Source organism: Halichoerus grypus, chromosome 2 (genome assembly GCF_964656455.1).
Source record: "Halichoerus grypus chromosome 2, mHalGry1.hap1.1, whole genome shotgun sequence".
Classification (NCBI taxonomy): Eukaryota; Metazoa; Chordata; class Mammalia; order Carnivora; family Phocidae; genus Halichoerus; species Halichoerus grypus.
The window spans coordinates 126,758,715-126,777,693 of NC_135713.1; the positions used below are offsets into that span (position 1 = coordinate 126,758,715).

General features: G+C 39.6%; 1 protein-coding gene across 4 annotated transcripts in view; it reads left to right on the forward strand.

The window, feature by feature from the left end:
* The first annotated feature begins 3,254 nt into the window (after positions 1 to 3,254).
* FNIP1 (folliculin interacting protein 1) overlaps positions 3,255 to 18,979 on the forward strand; it is a 155,895-nt gene continuing 140,170 nt past the window's right edge. For all 4 annotated transcript variants that reach the window (XM_078067546.1, XM_078067549.1, XM_078067548.1 and 1 more), the window contains exon 1: positions 3,255 to 3,430. In XM_078067546.1, the coding sequence (XP_077923672.1) occupies positions 3,339 to 3,430 (92 nt within the window). In that variant the 5' untranslated portion in view covers positions 3,255 to 3,338. The remainder of the gene's footprint in view (positions 3,431 to 18,979) is intronic.

An 18,979-nucleotide genomic window follows, 5' to 3' on the forward strand; every position in this document is an offset into this window, starting at 1 on the left:
AACTACTGCCATTCCTTTATTATATAGTAGTAAATCATCAATTGGTTTAAGAGCTTTTAAAACTGAGGTACTGGGGTGCCTGGGTGGCTCAGTTGGTTAAGTGTCTGCCTTCAGCTCAGGTCATGATCTCAGGATCCTGGGATCAAGTCCCACATCAGGCTCCATGCTCAGCAGGGATCTGCTTCTCCCTCTCCATCTGCCCCTCCCCCTGCTCGTGCTCTCTCTCTCTCTAATAAATAAATTAAAAATCTTAAAAACAACAACAAAAAAAACCACTGAGGTACCCTGAGTCCTTTAGGCAGTTTTACTTGATGATCTAGATTCTGAATGTCTTGTTCTGCGACATTCTCAGTGAAAATTTAACTTGTTTCAGGAAAATTTAGCACAATTGAGGCATGCTTATTAGCATGTGTTTAAGAGAGCAAGATTCCAGTTTTATTGCCACCTTTTCCCGTATCTATAACCAGAAGAGAGTGCCCTTGTCTTTTATATTATTGGAAATTATTTTCAATGTAGTCTGCATAATTAAGTAACATGTCTTCTTTTATAACAAACTTGTATCATGTTAGTGCTTTCTAATTCTGTAATTTGAATATTACCCTGCAACATAAAGGAAATGTGATGAATGATAGCTAGTTTTTTTTCTGTACCTTTCAAGCAAAGGGCTAAATGAGACTATAAATGAAGTTATTATATGATTAGAGAATAGTAAAACAAAGTATCTCTTATGCAAGCAGTAATGTTCTTTCCCTTACTATTAATATCTATAATTATCCCGTGAAGTAACTTTTTCCCAAGATGAAAGCACACAAGGTTATTGTATTTAGAAACTTCTGAGGGGACAGGGAAATACTCTTCTCTGCCAGCTGTGGACCAGTCATGAGTCCTCAGTGTCAATGGTTCTGTGTATACAGGCTTGAGCCTGTTTCCACTTGAACTCATTTAGCGTAACTTGCTAGTATAAAAGCAAAATGAAACGTCCCCAAATGATTAATTAATTGACTTACAGGATGTGCATTTTCTCACTATTAAAAATTGCATTGACTTCATTTTTTGTTAACAAAAATTTTATTCCATGTTCACATTTTTTTGTGGGTGGGAAATACAGTTTGAACTGTGTAGATCATCTTATATGTAGATTTTTACAGCTTGTTACTATAAATGTATTTCCCTTATGATTTTAATATTTTCTCTAGCTTACTTTATCATAAGAATACACTATGTAATAGATGCTTATATAATACATGCTTTGTGTTAATCAACTGTTTATGTTATCAATAAGGCTTCTGGTCAACTGTAAGCTGTTTGTAGTTAAGTTGTGGGGGAGTTTAAGTTATACTTGGATTTTTGATGTTGCAGGGGTTGGGGCTCCTTGCCCCCACATTGTTCAAGGGTCAACTGTATACATAGTTCATTTTGCCTTATTAGAAATCTTTCCCTGTTTGGTCAGAATCCCGAGGATTATCTTTACACAGGACATAGTCCTGCTGTTTTGAATCTGTATTGCCCAGTAAGTTCTGGACCTTGGGCAATGTGCAGAGGAGCTATGAATGAATCTTAACCTGAGAACCTCAAATGTCACCTTCTTAGAGAGACCTTTCCCACTCCCTCATTTCATTGCTTAGTTCTCATTCAGAAGCTAGTCCTAAAATTACCTTGTTTACTTATTTATTATCTCCTTATATAGAAAGTTAGCTTTGTCTTTGTGTTTATTTTGGATCCCCAGTATGTGGACCAAGGGCACTTAAGCATTTGTGGAATTAATAAATTAATTTCTTGGGGCACCTGGGTGGCTCAGGTCCTGATCTCAAGGTCCTAGGATTAAGCCCCATTGGGCTCCCAGCTCAGCGGGGAGTCTGCTTCTCCATCTCCCTTTGCCTCTCCCCCCCCACTCATTCTCTTTCTCTCTCTCAAATAAATAAATAAAATTTTAAAAAATTAATTTCTTAATCACCTATAGTGCTTTAAAAAAATCTTGTAATGGTGAAACATCATGCTGATCGCTGAAATTCTCAGATACACAGTCTGCCTATTTGTTTTCTTTTTTCTATAAAGGCCACTTATTTTATAGTTTAAACTCTAGCTGCAAATTAGTGGGAGTTGGTAGCCACTCAAGGAAAATACAGTTTGTCTGCCTAATTAAATGAAATTTTCAAAAGTTTTTTTTTTTTAATCTAGTCTTCCAACCACATACCAGTTATTTCCTGACATCCATATTTGCCAGAGAATTTCATCCCACGGTACAAAATTCCTAATTCTGGAGAGGGAGTGGGTGAATAAATGGTGCTGAAAATTTGTAAGGCCACTTTGATCTGAACCCTGATAAAATTTGGCTTCCTGGGTTTAATAAGACTGCAAGGTCATTTTTGAGCAATGTTCCCCCCCACGCCCCACACTTTGGAAAGCGGTTTTCCTCGTATTAAATCCATTTGTTTACAATTCCACTGTGGAATTCCCCTCTCCCTACATACCTAGACGTTAAGATAGAGCTTAAATCCTATCGTTAGTTCTCACAAAAGGTTAATTCCTGTTGTCAGGGTTCGAGGAGCTAGTGGGAAAACCCGGAAGGCGGCCGCCCCAAGTCCCTGGCCGAGGTCCTCTCTGCTGGAGGTCAAAGCTGTGGCGAGTGTCTGGGCAGGGCTCTCCACCAGCCACGCGCTGTCAAGCTCTGAGCCCACACCCCTCGCGGCCCTGAGCGGGCAGGCCTGGGCCCCGCACTCAAAGTCTAGCCTAGGTCGCGCGCCTTCTCTGCTCAGGGGGCCGCTGGACTGGCTAGTAGCGCGACGGAGGTGCGAAACCTGGAGGCTGAGGAGGGGATGGCGGGGGAGGGTCGGCTGCTCGAGGAGCTCTAAGCAGCTCTCTTTGTCGTGGGGGCGGGGAGACGAAGCCTTCTGCATTCCAAAGTACCGGGCGTCGTTCCCGCACCGCCCCGCCGTAGCCTCACAGAGCAGCAGACAACGTCACGCTGAGGGACCGCGACCGGAGCGCGCTCCCCCTTCACTTCCCCAGCCACCTCTACTCCCCGCCCCTCCGGTCCTTTCCGCGCACACCCCGCCCCGTGAGCTGCCACGTGAGGGAATCCACTAGTCAGCCTATGGGGGCCAGCTCCGCCCTACGCCCCCGCCTTGCCCCCTGCTCCGCGCGCCGCCACGTGATGCGGCTCACCGCCAGCCAATGGACGCCGGCCTTGCCTCGCGCCCCGCCCCGCGCGCCGTGGCCGTTTGAAGTGACTAATTTCTGTCATATGACTGAGGCGCTCATGGGGGTGGCGGGGCTGCTCTAGGAGCGGGGGCCTAGCGAGCGCCCTAAGGAGCGACCCTGGTCTGGCCGTGGTCAGCATGGCCCCTACGCTGTTCCAGAAGCTCTTCAGCAAGAGGAGCGGGCTGGGCGCGGCCGGTCGGGACGCGCGGGACCCAGACTGCGCGTTCAGGTAGGGCGCTGCGGGGCGAGGGGTTGGGGGGGGGGCGCCGAGCCGATGGCCTTGTGGGCTCCGCGCTCCAGATGTGCAGGGGCCTTCGGTGTTCGTGCCCGCGCGACAGCGCCACGCAGGGACTGGGACCTGGGCCCCGGTGGGGAGGGGCTGGGCAGCTGCGGACCTGCGCTGGCGGGTTGGAGCTAGGTCCTCTCGCCCCACCACCCCCATCCCGGCACTTGCCCCTTCCCCCTCCTCCCGGCCGGTTTGTTTACGTCCTGCCCGGCTGCCACGCGCGGCTGTGCCTTCCCCACCGAGCACCGCGGCCTGAGCGTAGGGTCCACACTCCTTTCTGGCAGCCAGTAGAGTTGGGAGCGGGCTGGGCTGGACCTCAGCCCCAGTCCTCGGGGCCCAGAAGTTCTCCCCTCCTCCCCGAGACCAGTCGCTCTGTGGGTGCTTCATTCCGGCCTGTTTGCTGTTGTGGGGAGAGCTGCACGTTTTGGGCAACCTTCTGAGGGTAGAAGGCTGGAGGAGCGAGTAGGCAAGGTCCCGTTCTTTCAGGTTTCTTGGAAACTAATATTGGAGGTGTGCAGTTACCGGAACGAGCGGTCTTATTGTTATCGAAGGAGAAAGGTGAAACCTAAGGTTATGGTACTACTGACTAGACTGAAGCAGGACCGAATCAGAGGAAGCACGGCCTTAGAATTGACCATAGAATCATCCCGTTACAACTGTTACCAGAAAGGAGTCTTGAAAAATTGAAAACGATAGCAAAATATTTTGTGGTATCACAGGCTTTATTAATTTTTGGTTGCAGTACCTGTTGCTGGTAGAAAAACTTCTTAGAATTGTAAGACAATGTAGGAGAATCATGAATTCAAGGTAAAATTTAGTCGCCAAACCACATTTGAAGAAGAGATTATGTCTTTCACATAGCCTTCATACTTGTTGCGGTGTGGAAACTTGTAAATATAACTAGGCTAAATGTCACATATCTCTCAAACCTGGTAGGACAGCAAAGAGCCCAGTTGTTCAGTAGTAGTAGGAAAAAATGAGAGTCTGTTAAATTTTGCAACAGGCAAAAGTTTGAAATGACTGTACCACACTGGTAAAAGGTTTTCATATTCTTAAAATTATTCACCCTCTCTCGGTAATGCAGGTCACATTACGGAATTGTAGTATTAAATGGAAAGAACTTAACTGGCTTTTAGAGGAAGAAAAATCACAATGTGAACATCTTGGAAAAGTGTCTAGGAAAACAATTTTCTGGGTTTGGGTCTTTTCCACTGGGAAATATCTTGCCATACTCATCTAATGACTTTTAAAGAACATTTCTTTACTGATTTTCTTTTGAAAAACCATAGTGTAGTCTAGATAATACTACATTGAGACATCCAGTAAGTCAAGAGTCCATAGAAAGCAGGTTGAGAATATTAAAAAGGTGACATTTGATTAGACTCTCTTTCTGGGCAAAGATTGACTTTGGGGTACTCAAGTTTCCAAGGGTCTCAAGCACTCATGAAAAAAATTTTCATGTCTATTTTTAAAAAACGTAAAGCCTACTATATAGTTGTGTAACACTACTTTGGAGTTGCCAAAGCACTTTCCCATTAGTTATCTCATGTGATATTTCACAACCACCTTGTGAGATAGAGCAAGTAGCAGTATAGATAACTATATGATACTTTTTCCAGTGAAAGTAAGAATTATGTATACGCCCAGTAAGTGCAGTATGATTTAGAAGTGATTGCTTTAAAAAATAAAATGTGTACAATTGTACATGTGAGAAAATGATAACTGGTTAATGTCATACAGCTAGTAACTTGCAGATCTAGGTAACCGAGGTAATTTTTCTTTTTTTTAAGATTTTATTTATTTGTCAGGGAAAGAGAGAACACAAGCAGGGGGAGTGGCAGGCAGGGGGAGAAACAGGCTTCCTGCTGAGCAAGGAGGCCGATGTGGGACTAGATCCCAGGACCTTGGGATCATGACCTGAGCCGAAGCAGGTGCTTAACCAAATGAGCCACCCAGGCATCCCGGTAATTTTTTTAAACAACTTCAATTTACATACAGTAAAATTAAGCCATTCTAACTGCACAGTTCTGTGAATTTTTTTATACGTATACAGTTTTGTACTCACCACCCCAGTGAAGTTGTAGAATACTTCCATCGCCCCAGAAGTTCCCTCATGCCCCTTTGTAGTCAGTTCTTAACCCATCCTTACTCAGGGCAGTCACTGGTCTGCTCTAATGAGTGAAGTTTTGACTTTTCTAGAATTTCCTATAAATGTGATCATATTGTTTATAGTCCTTTCTGTCTGGCTTATTTTAACTCAAGAGTGTTGATTTTTGAGATTCATCTAAGTTGCATTTATCAGTAGTTCTTTCGATTTTATTGCTGAGTAGTATTCCATTGTATGGGTATAGTACAGTTTCTTGATCCATTCACTACCAATTGGTAGACATTTGGATTGTTCCCAAATTTGGGCTGTGATGAACAATGTTGCTGTGAACTTTTATGTACAAATCTTTATGCAGACATATGTTTTCATTTCTCTTGGATGGTTATCTAGGAGTGGGATTGCTGGGTCACATGCTAAGTATATGCTTAACTTCTAAAAAGATTGCCAAACTTTTCTGAAGTAGCTGTACCATTTTGTATTCCCATGAGCAGTGTGTGAAGTTTATAATTGCTCCACATCCTCTCCAATACCAGGTATCTGTTAGTCTGTTTTTTAATTAAGATTTTTTTTTTTTTGTATTGTGAAAAACACCTAATAACATTTACCACGTTGACCATTTTTGAGACTTTTTGATTATAGCCATTCTAGTGGTTGTAGTGGAATCTTGTTGTTGTGTGTGTTTTTTAAAGATTTATTTATTTATTTTAGATAGAAAGAGATAGCGTGCACGAATGGGGAAGGGGAGGGGCAGAGGCAGTGGGAGAGAATCCCAAGCAGATTCCTTGCTGAGCCAGAGCCCAGTTCGGGGTTTGATCTCATGACACCAAGATCTCGACTTGAGCCGAAAGCAAGAGTCCGTTGCTTAACCTAACTGACTGAGCCACCCAGGAGCACCTCTTATTGTGGTTTTAATTTGCATTTCCCAAATAACAAATGATGTAACTCAGGTTTTAGAGCAGATTAAAATTTCATTCCAGTATACCATGCTTTTCTTTCTAGAATCCTTTTTTGGTTTTGTTTTTTTATAGTCAGTTATGTTGTTAAATCTGACTTGGACACAGCCATTGGCAACTAACCCATAGCTCAGTGTCTAAAGAGTTAGTTCCTAGAGTTAGCAATCTGCAAGGCCCAGTGGTAGTAAGTCACAGTAGAGCTCTGGGATAGGAGAGACTTTTGATATGAACGAAGCTTTAGGAGCCTTGAAATACTGTCTTTCATGGTCACCCCAATGGAAAAGGTGGTCAGGGATCACCCCCTTCCCTTCTGTTTTCACTTTTAAAAAAGACCCTTACCGTATAGATTTCTGTGTACTTGTCTTATCTAAGCTTCTTGAGCTGAAGATGAGTGTGAAGGATATCACATGGCTATTATTTCAGTAATTTATAGAATTAAAACAGTAACTTGTTTTTATATTTTTGAGGATTTGGGAAGTGATAGAATTAACTGTAAGTTCAGTAACTGCAGTACCTATAAAATGATTGCTTTAAAAATAAAATTCTTGGAAAAATGTCTAATTTGGTGAAGAAGTTTGTTTCAGAGTTAAATGTAGGGCGTGATTCATGTTTTGTTAAAAAAATTGCTGCAGTTTTGTTTTATTCCTAATGCATGAGCATTTGCTCTTACTGTCTGTTCCAGAAATTCTTACCCTGTTGTAACAATCTCTTAATTGTTCTTTTTTCCATCACTCTTGTCTTGTTCCAAACTATTCTCAACACTTCATCCTTTAAAAAATGCAAATTCTGATTATGCTCAGCATGCAAAATGGTATAGAATTTAATATCTGCATTACAAGTTATTTTAAGGATTCAAAGAGGTAAGTCATGTTAAGGACTTAATGCAGTGCTTAGCACATGGCATTCAGGAACCAGAAATTGTACTATGATGATTCCATGTTTATGTGTAAAACCCTTCTGTTTAGGCCCAAACTCCTTAAAGTGGCCCTGTATCGTGTGGCTTTTGCAGTCTCTAGCCTTGACTTTTTTTTTTTTCCTAATTAACATAAGGTTGTTTTTTAAAAACCGAGCCGTCATTCTATTATTATACTTAACAGAAATTCCTTAATATGATCTATTCTTAGACTATATTAATATTTTCTCAGTTGTTTCAAGATGTCTTTTTATAGATTTGTTTGACTTAGATTTTTTTTTTTTTTTTTTGAGGAAGAGAGAGGTGGGGAAGGATAGAAGGATAGAAGGGGGAAGGAGCAGAGGGAGAGAGAGAATCTTAAGCAGGCTCCATGCCCAGCATAGAGCCTGACACGGGGCTCTGTCTCATGACCCTGAGATCATGAGCTGAGTTGAAATCAAGAGTCAGATACTTAACCCCCTCAGCCACCCAGGCATTTGAATTAGAATCTTAAAAGAATCTGCATATTACATTTGCAGTTATGTTGCTTAAGTAATTTTTTTCTATAACAGCCTCCCCCCGCCTTTGTAAAATATGATTTCTTGTTGAAACTGGGTTATTTTTCTTACAGAGTTTCCCACATTCTTTATGTGGCTGTTTGCTTCCTTATTGTTTCCTCTAATTCAGTGCTTCCCAGCATTCTGTGTTTTAACAAGCTTCCTCTAGGTTATTCTGATGCTCTAGTTTGAGACCCACTGCTATAACTTACTCTCTCTTTCCAGAAAGCTGGTAGTTAGATACTTTATTAGATTCAGGTTCATTTTTTTAAAATAAAAATATCCCATAGATGTTTGTTGTGAATTTCCTACCTATTAGAGTTACATCGTGTCTAGTTGTCCTCCCTTTAGTGATGCTAATAAGTTTGGTGAGTTGTTCTATCAATCTTGTTCTCACATTATAAGATTCCCCTTTCCCTAATGGTTTTAGCATCTTTTGTTGATTATTGTCTGAATCCATTATCTTGTTAGGGGTTGTAAAATGGTGATACCCTGATTGTTTAATTCCTCCTGCATTTACTTCCTAGAAAAAATTTCTCTTACTACCTGTTTGGCTACGCTTTGCTACAGGAAAGGTAGCATATAAATTTGATTGTTTCCCTTTGTAATGTGTCAGAATAATTTATAATGAGTTTAGTGAAGGTTTTCACTTTAATTGTCATTTTTTGGTATCATCACAAGCTTCTGGATTTTAATGTGTTTTAATCTATCACAGTCAAATTGTCCCATATTTGGCCAGTAGTAGACTTTTCAAGTTGATTTCTGTGCTCTTGTGACATGATCTCTTTAACCTTTGATAACTTCTGCTTTCTTTTGGGCTTTTATTAATCCCCTCTCCCTCTTCTAGAATTTTATCACCCTGGACATGTTTTACATTCAGTGATGTGCCAAGCTGTGCTGTTCTCTGTTCTTGTCATAGTTTTCTGTTCTTTTTTGTTTGGCTTTTTGTAGTGATCATCTGGACTTATCCTAATTATCATTCCTCCAGGAAGCCTTTTCTGGTTTCTCCCAGAGTGAGTTAGGTTTCTCTGAAATTTTCTTCCATAGCTTAATGTATTTCCTTCTGTGACATCTATTACAGTTGTCATTATTTGTCCATATCTCTCTTCTTTGCTTGCTTGAGTTCTCTTCAACTTCAAGATGGGTTTTGGAGTTAGAACCCTGTAGATCGACCTGTTAGATTGTTTGTGGGGAACAGATACCTAGATTTCTTGCTGGAACCCCTAGATAGATGCCGTTTTCTGAGGGAGAGAATATAAGACTGTGGAAGCATAACTTGACTAGCCTATCAAAAGTAGCAGCCTTCTCCTCTATTCTCTATCACACACATTTTATATTCTTCATAGCTCATTTTATAGCTTACCATCTGTCTTCCCCATGTTCACATTGTTGTGCCAGTGTACAGCACAGTGCCTGAACATATGCTCAGTAAATATTTATAGAATGAATGTATGAAATAATTTCAAGGGCAGAGGGAGAGAGTCAAAAGTTCTCTTTTGGACATTTGGTCTAGTGTGATAGAGATGTCCACTTAGAGATGTCCAGTTGACAGTAAATAAAGTAAATGTAGAGTTCACAGCAGAGGTTGATTCACAGGAGAATTGGGACTGGAGATAGCTTATGGTCAGTATTAAAACTAAGGGAAGGGATGAGATCATCTAGGAAAAGGTGTAGATAGGGTATTGGAAAGAAGAGGGCTTTGCTCTGAGGAAATTTAAAGTGTACAGATGTAAGAGGGGAAAGTCTACAAAGAAGAAAATGGCAAGAGAAACATTGGGAAAGCCAGGGGTGTGTGGTGTTAGGACAGCTCCAAAGAGAAAGTGTTTAAAAAAATGATGGTGTGATGAACTGTTTTCTATATGCTGGTTGCTGACAGGTCTTGTGAGATGACAAATAGAAAAGTGTCTATTGACCTGTCAATTTGAAGATAACTAGTGACCTTCATTTTTTTTTTTTTTTTTTTTTTTGAGATGGGCATGTTTAGGGGAGAAAGTGAGGTAGATGAAGATAGATGTGGAATAAATGAGAGGTGAGAAATGGCTTCACTGCTACAGCTTTTTTTTTTCCCCCCTGGGAGAAACAGTCTGTAGTACTGTGTTGTTTTTTCACTTTCAGTATTCTGATTTTATGTCACATTTTAAGCTTCTGAAGTTCTTTTTTTCTTTTTAAGATTTTATTTATTTATTTGACAGAGGGAGAGAGAGCACGCACAAGCAGAGGGAGAAGCAGGCTTCCCACTGAGCAGGGAGCCCGATGTGGGGCTCGATCCCAGGATCCTGGGATCATGACCTGAGCCAAAGGCAGATGCTTAATGACTGAGCCACTTAGGCACCCCTGACGTTCTTTTCTTTCTTAAAGATTTTATCCGTTTACTTAGAGAGCGAGAGGGAGAAAGCGCGAGAGTGTGAGTGCAAGTCAGGAGAGGGGCAGAGGCAGAGGGGGAGAGAGAATCCCAACCAGACTCCAAGTTGAGCACGGAGCCCGTCATGGGGCTCGATCCCCCAACCCTGAGATCACGACTGGAACTGAAATCAAATCGGCCGCTCAGCCAGCTGGGCCCACCCAGGGGCCCCAAGCTTCTGAAGTTCTTAAGCTGGCTTTTTAATATTGTCAATGTTTCTAAGAATTGTATTTCAGAAATTTTGCTTTTTCAGTGTGATTTTTAAAGATTTGTTGCATTGCATTCACAAGGGCTTTTGTTATTTAAAAAATACCACCCCTCCATAAATTGTACCTTTTAATTCAATGTTAGAAATAGTAGAAAGTTTTAATATTCTTTTTTTTAAGCTTTTATTTATTTATTTGACAGAGAGATAGTGAGTGAGAGAGAGAGAGCACAAGCAAGGAAGCGGTAGGGAGAGGGAGAAGCAGGCTCCCTGCTGTGCAAGAAGCCCGACGTGGGGTTCAATCCCAGGACCGTGGGATCATGATCTGAGCTGAAGGCCGACCCTTAACCGACTGAGCCATCTAGGTGCCCTGAAAGTTTTAATATTCTTTACAAAGAATCCTGTGGGATCGTATCTTTCTTACTAATGTGGGAAACTGAGAATTGTAAGTAATTACATATTAATGCTCTTTGGTAGTGATGTTTGGTCCTAAGAGTCTAACTTTCCAGTAAGAAATGCAAATGTATTTTATTGTTAATTTGTTTTGCTTTTCTATTTCTAAGTAGTAGTATTAGATTTGTTTTTCAGAACAATGTTTATTGAAAGAAAATAGGTGACTGAAAAATATAGCTTCAGTATTCAATTTATAAAACTTGGACCTCAAAGGGACAGTTTAAGATAGAGGTGTAGGAAGATCCTGAACTCACCTCCTCTCATGGACACAACAAATCTGCAGCTACATTTGGAATAATTTCCTCTGAAAAAGTTCTGAAAACTACATGAACGGTGCCTCCACAGCAAAGGATAAAAGGACCACATTGAGATGAGGAGAGGCAGGGCTATACTCTTCCCAAAAACTTCACCCCCAATACGGTGACCCATGATCAGGAGGGATCTTAAAAATCTTTCCCCTGAGGAGCAAGGGTTTGGTACCCCACATCAGGTACTGCAACCCTTGGATCCTGCACCATAGAAACAAGCCCCCAAAACGTAAGACCAGTGAGGATTATGTCCAGGAGAACCAAAAAACTATAGGGAATGGAAAAGGAGAACCTGCTGTTACAGGGCTTGCGTGTAGACTCACTCACCCCAATACCCAGCAAAAATGAGCAGACTGAAAAGTGCCTAGACCATATGTGAAGGAGAAAGTCTTAATCTTTAATCTTAAAAGGACTGCCAGAAAGGCAGGAACCTGTTGGGACTCTCTCTGGGAACAAAATTGCTGGTGGGTACTACTTTTGTCACCTCATTCTACCTTGCTCAGGCTAGCTTTGGTGGGCACCATCTTAATAATCTTCTTAACCTGCTAGCACAGGTGGGTGCACCCCACCCCCATGTGCCATGTTATAGCCAGCCTATAAGCATCTCATACACCCCTGAGCTGCAGTTGCACTATAGCTGGTTGGGCAAGTTCTCTGCCCCTCTGTGCCATAGTCGGCTGGGCAAGTGTACCTCAGTCCCCACATCGCAGCTACAGCTTTGTATAGCCAGTTGTTGTGCTCAGTCCACACAGGGGGTGCCCTTTGAGTGCCTAGTTCTGACTGCTGGGTGGGAGGGAGATTGTACTTCTGGGCTGCACAGATCATCTCCTACAAAAGGCCATTCCTTTAAGACTGTGAGAGGTAGCTAGCTATTTCACTGAATACAAAGAAATAAACTGAGAGAACCAGGTAACATGAGTAGACAGAGAAATATGTTCTAAACAAAAGAACAAGACAGAACCTCAGAAAAAGACTTTATTGGGCTCTATGCTGGGCATGGAGCCTACTTAAAAAAAAAAAAAAAGGACTTCACTGAAATGGAGGTTAAGGAAACTACCTGATAAAGGGTTCAAAGTAATAGTTATAAATATGCTCACTGAACTTAGGAGGGAAATGGATGAACACAGTGAGAACTTTAAGAAATATAGGATATATAAGAAAGTACCAAATAGAAGTCACAGAGTTGAAGAATACAGTAACTGAACTGGAAAGTGTGTTAGAGGATTTCAGTAGCAGACTGGATGAAGCAGAAGAATGGATCAGTGAACTGGAAGACAAAGCAATGAAACTCACCCAGACAGCAGCAAAAAAGAATTTTAAAAAATTAAAGATACCTTAAGGGACCTTTGTGTCAACATCAAACAGAATAACATCCACATTATAGAGGTCCTAGAAGAAGAGGGAGAGAAAGGGGCAAAAAACTTATTTGAAGAAATAATAGTGAAAACTTCCTCCGTATGGGAAGGGAAACAGGCACCCAGGTCCAGGAATCCTAGAGAGTTCCAAATAAGATAAAGAGATCCACACCAAGATGTATTATAATTAAAATGTCAAAAGTTAAAGAGATACTTAAAAGCAGCAAGAGAAAACAACACTATATACCAGGGAAACCCCATAACACTATTAGCAGATTTTTCAGCATAAACTTTCCAGGTTAGAAGAGAGTGGTGTGACATATTCTAAGTACTGAAAGGAAGAAACTTGTAACCAAGAATACTCTACCTGGCAAGGTTATATTTTAGACTAGTAATTTTTTAGCTAAGCAAAAACTAATGGAGTTCCTCACAACTAAACCAACTTTACAAGACATGTTGAAGGAATTTCTTTAAGCTGACAATAAATGGCACTAATTAATGGTAAAAAAAAACATAGTAAAGTAAAAATCTTACTGGAAAAGGTAAATATACAATAGAGGTGGTGGTTTAATCACTTATAAAACTAGTATGAAGGTCAAGAGACAAAACTAAAACTAGAATAACTTACTAAGGGATACGTAAAATAAAAATTTGTAAGCTACAACATCAAAAACATAAGACATTGTGGGGGGAGTAAAAATGTACAGTTTTGGAATATATTCAAATGTAAGTTGCTATCAACTTAAAATAGACTTATATTCAGAGGATGTTATATGTGAACCTCATGGTAACCACAAAGTAAAAACTTACAGTAAATATACAAAAGAAAATGAAAAAGGAATCTAAACATGACACTAAAGAAAGTTATCAAGAATGTCACCACAAGTGAAGAGAAAAAAAGAAGAAAAGAACAGAGAGGAACTACAAAAACAGCCAGAAAACCGTTATTAAAATGGCAATAAGCACACACCTATCAGTAATTTTTTAAAATGTAAATGAACTAATTCTCCAATCAGAACACATACAGTGGCTGAATGGATTTAAAAAAAGATTTATCTGTATGCTGCCTATAAGAGACTTCAGAATAAGGACACACACAGACTGAGAGTAGAGGGATGGAAAAAGATATTCCATGCAAATGGAAATGAAAAGAAAGCTGATGTAGCTGTACTCCTATCAGACAAAATGGACTTTAAAACAAGAATGTAATGAAAGAGAAGGGCAATACATAATAAAGTGGTAGACCATTTATAATATATATGCACTCAGCTTAGAAGCACTAAAATATATGGCAGTATTGAAAGACCTAATGAGAGAATTTGACAGCACAATAATAGTAGGCGATGTTAATACCCCACTTATATCAATAGATAGATCAGACAAAATTGATAAGGAAATATTGGTCTTAAATGATACATTAGACCAGATGGACTTAATAGCTATATAGAGAACATTTCATCCAAAAGTAGCAGAATGCATGTGCTTCTCAAGTCCACATGAAACATCCAGGATAGATCACATTAGCTCACAAAACAACTCTCAGTAAGTTCAAGAAGATTGAAAGCATATCAAGCATTTTTTCAACCACAGTGTTATAAAACCAGAAATCAATTACAAGAAGAAAAATGGAAAACCCACAAAAATGTGAAGATTAGACAACATGCCACTGAACAGCCAGTTGGTCATTGAGGAAATCAAAGAAGAAATAAATATCTAGAAACAAATGAAAACAGAAATACGACTTACCAAAATATTTGGGATGCCACAAAAGGGGTTATAGAGGGGAAGTTCATAGCAATAAAGGCCTACCTCAAGAAACATGAAAAATTTCATAACCAATCTAACTTTACGCCTAAACAAAGTAGGAAAAAAAGAACAAGTGATACCCAGGTTGGTAGAAGGAAGAAAATAATATAGATCTGAGTGGAAATTAATGAAATAGAGGTAAAAAGACAATAGAAAAAATCAGTGATAACAAGAGCTGGTTCTTTGGAAAGATAAAAATGACAAACCTTTAGCTAGACTCACTAAGAAAAAGAGAGGGCTCACATGAATAAAATGAGAAATGAGAGAGAAGTTACAACTGATACTACAGAATACAAAAAATCACAAAAGACTACTATGAACAATTATATACCAATAAATTGAGCAACCTGGAAGAAGTGGATAAATTCCTAAAAGAATATAATCTTCCAAGACTGATTCATGAAGAAATAGAAAATCGGAATAGACTAATTACTAGTAAGGACATTGAATCAGTTATCAGAAACCTCCCTACAGACAAAAGTCCAGGAACAGACAGTTTCAGTGGTAAATTCTACCAAACATTTTAAGTTTTAACATCTGTCCTTCTCAAATGATTCCAAAAATGTTGAAGTGGAGGGAATGCTTCCAAACTCGTTTTATGAAGCAGCATCACCCTTATACCAAACCAGTGTCGGTGAGGATGTGGGGAAAAGGGAATCCTTGTACATTGTTGGTGGGAATGTAAATTGGTACAACCACTAAGGAAGACAGTGTGGAGGTTTCTCAAAAGATTAAAAACAGAGCTGCCAGTAGATCCAGCTATTTCATTTCTGGGTATCTATCTGAAGAAAATAAAAACACTAATTTGAAAAGATATGTGCACCCCTGTGTCCATTGCAGCAGCATTTGCAACAGCGAAGGTATGGAAACAAATAGTGTCTATCAGTAGATGAATGGATAAAGATGTGGGGTGTGTGTGCGTGTGCGTGCGTGTGCGTGCACACACATGCATGCACATCCGTGTACAGTGGAATATTTAGGCATAAAAAATAATGTAGTCTTGCTATTTGCAGCAACACTGATGGACTTTGAGGGTATACTGCTAAGTGAAATAAGATAGGGAAAGACAAATACTGCATGGTTTCATTTGTAAGTGGAATCTAAAAAACAAATACAAATCAAACCAAACAAAACCCAGACTCATGGATACAGAGAACAGGGTGGTGGTTGCGAGGGAAAGGGGTTGGGAGGGTGGGGCAAAATGTGTGAAGAGGGTTAAGAGGTATAAACTTCCAGTTATAAAATAAATAATGGGGATGTTATGTACAGTGTGGGAAATATAACCAATAATATTGTATTCACTTTGTATGGTGACAGAGGGTAACAACTTATGGTGGTGATCAGTTTGCAGGGTGTACAAATGTCAAGTCACTATGTTGTGTACAGGAAACTAATATTGTATGTCAGTTAAACTTCAAGAATAAAAAATCATGATTAAGCTGTGAGAAAAAATGAAGTCTGATAAGGAAATAAAGGGAGGATATTTGAAAAAATAATGGTCAAAAACTTTTCCAGATTTGATTAAAAGCATAAACACAAAGATTCAAGAATTTAAACAAACTTAAGTATGAGAAACATGAAGAAAAGTACATGAAGGTAAATGGTAATAAAATTATTTAAAGTTAGTGAAAAAGAGGGGTACCTGGGTGACTCACTTGACTAAGCAGCTGCCTTTGGCTCAGGTCATGATCTCAGGGTCCTGGGATCGAGCCCTGCATTGGGCTCCCTGCTCAGCGGGGAGTCTGCTTTTCCCATTCCCTCTGCCCACCACTTGTGCACTCTCTCTCTCAAATAAATAAAATAGATAGGATAAGGATAACAGCAGATTTCTTACCAGAACCAGTGTGAGCCAAAAGAGATGGAGCAACATTTTTAAAGTACTGAAAAAAAGAATTCCCAACCTGTAATTCTATACCCAGCAAAATTGCTTTTCCAAAATGAAGGCAGAGACCTTTTCAGACAGATAAAAGTTGAAGGAATTCAATAGATAAAAGCTGAAGGAATTCAATACAACTAGGCCTATCATATACGAAATGGGAAAGGAAACCATTCAAACATAAAGGAAATGATACTGTAAAGAAATCAAGATATACACAGAGATATAAAGAGCATGTGTAAAAGATAATTGTTTAAAAAAAATAATCACAGTGTATACTAGGGCCTGTAACATACAGAGAAATAAAATGTATAACCACGATAGTTCCAAGGCCTAGAGAGGAGAAAGGAAGTATATTTTAAAATTCTTGCACCATACATGAAGTGATATCACTTCAAATGGAGGTAGACTATAATAATGTGAAGATGTGTAACTAAAACCCCTTTTGAAACCCTGTTTGCAGGGGTGTCTGGGTAGCACAGGTGGTTAAGCATCTGACTCTTGATTTTGGCTCAGGTCATGATCTCAGGGTCATGAGATCAAGCTCCACATCAGGCTCCGTGCTCAGCACAGAGTCTACTTGAGTTTCTCTCTCCCTCTCCCTCTGCCCCTTTCCCCACTCGTGCACACACACCCCCCAATAAAGAAATCTTTAAGAAAAAACCCTATTTGCAAGACAAAAATAATGAAATAACCAAAGAGGTACAGTGAATAAGCCAACAGAGATAAAGAGATTACCAAGGGGTGCAAGGAAAATTTTGGTTGTGATGTATATGTTCACAATGTTGATTTGTGTTGTTAATTTCATGGTGTATTCATATGTTATAACTTATCAGGGTGCCTGGCTGGCTCAGTCAGAAGAGCATGTGACTCTTCATCTTGGAGATGTGAGTTTGAGCCCCACATTGGGTGTAGAGATTATTAGAAAAAACAAACTTTAAAAAAAAAAGTTACCACACTGTCACTTTAATATGTATAGTTTGTTGTATGTCAATTATATCTCTGTAAAGCTGTTTAAAAAGCAGTAGAACACTATGAAGATAGTTGCAAGGTCAATGGAACAAAATGAGATCTATCGTAGTATCTTTGTAGAACTAATCATAAAAAATTAAGAACAGAACAAAAAAACCTTGGACTCTTATTTCTTACTGATATAATAATTATTATTTTAAATTCTGCTGACTTTATCTTTTAGGAAAGGCTTGTGTAAAAAAACCCCAATGTAAAATGTAACAGAATCTCCTTTATTTAAAGGAGCCCTAAACCATCCTCACACGATCTTCTGTTCCTGACATCACCATTCTCTTAGTCTACCAAATTGAAAATCAGAGAATCACATTTTACTCTTTTCTATCTCTGATTGCCACATTTGGTTAAGCCCTATTTATTCAAATTCTGTAGTATTGTTCTGCATTTTCCACTGTCACCATCTCAGTTAGACCTTTAATACTTTTCAGAAAGACTTGTTATAACTGTCCTACTTCTTTTGTGTTGCCTTCTGCACCATTCTGCTACATTGATTTTCTTAAACTGTTATTCTGATCAAATCACTCAGAAATTTCCATTGACTCCCTGTTGCTTAATAGGGGATTGCTCTGTGCCAAGAACTGTTTTAATATGAATTTAATTCTCACATTAATTTTATAAAGTAGGTCTCATTATTCCTATCTTATAGATGAGGGAATGGAGGCACAGAGAAATTAAAAACCTTGCCCCAGGTCACACAGTAAGTGATGAAATTAAGATTTGAACTCAGACATTTGAGTTCCAGTGCCTCCATTTTTAACAAAGTTCAAACTCCTCAACTTTGGCATATAAAGTCTCTAATAGAGTTGTAGCTTGGTGTGATGGACCTGAGTTCAGATCCCTGCCCCAGTGGTTTCTGTATATATAACCCTGGGAAGAGTTAAAGGTGGGGTGTGTGTGCACATGTCTGAGTAGGGGAGTGAATGCGGCAGTGATAGCCCCAGTTTCCATTGCACCTATGGTATTAGAGTTGTTTTGAGGGTTAAATGGCATGGGAGCCACTCAAATGTTAGAGTTCTTTCCCACACCCCCTCACCCTTCAGTTTCTCCTTTCCAGTCTTATTCTTTGTAATTTTTTCCTCTTGCTGTGGGTTTCAAATCAGACTACTTGATTATTTCCTGAGAATAATCTGGTTCCTGTGTTTGGACACTGCTTAGAATAATACAGCTACAATATATCTTTCTTTAAAGCTCCAGTAAAACCTATATTTTCCCTATCAGGGCAGTTATTTTCTTGTGTTGTAATTGCTTGTTTATGTATCTGTATCCTTCACTAGAATGTAAGTTCCATAAAGGCACAACTTTTGTCTAACTTGTTTAGTGCTCTGTTCCTGGTGCTTGGCTCTCAGAAGGCACTCAGTAAATATTTGCTGAGTAAACAAGTCAATAAAAATAGTCACTGAGTTGAAAGAATTCTAATTCATTTAACACAGATGTTTCTGTTTTGGGCTATTTGCCTAAAGTAGTTATACACTTAATGAGTAATTTAAGCAGGTTTTTCTTTGACATCAATGTTTACCAATTTAAAGGAAAAGTTCATTGTTATTTTGACT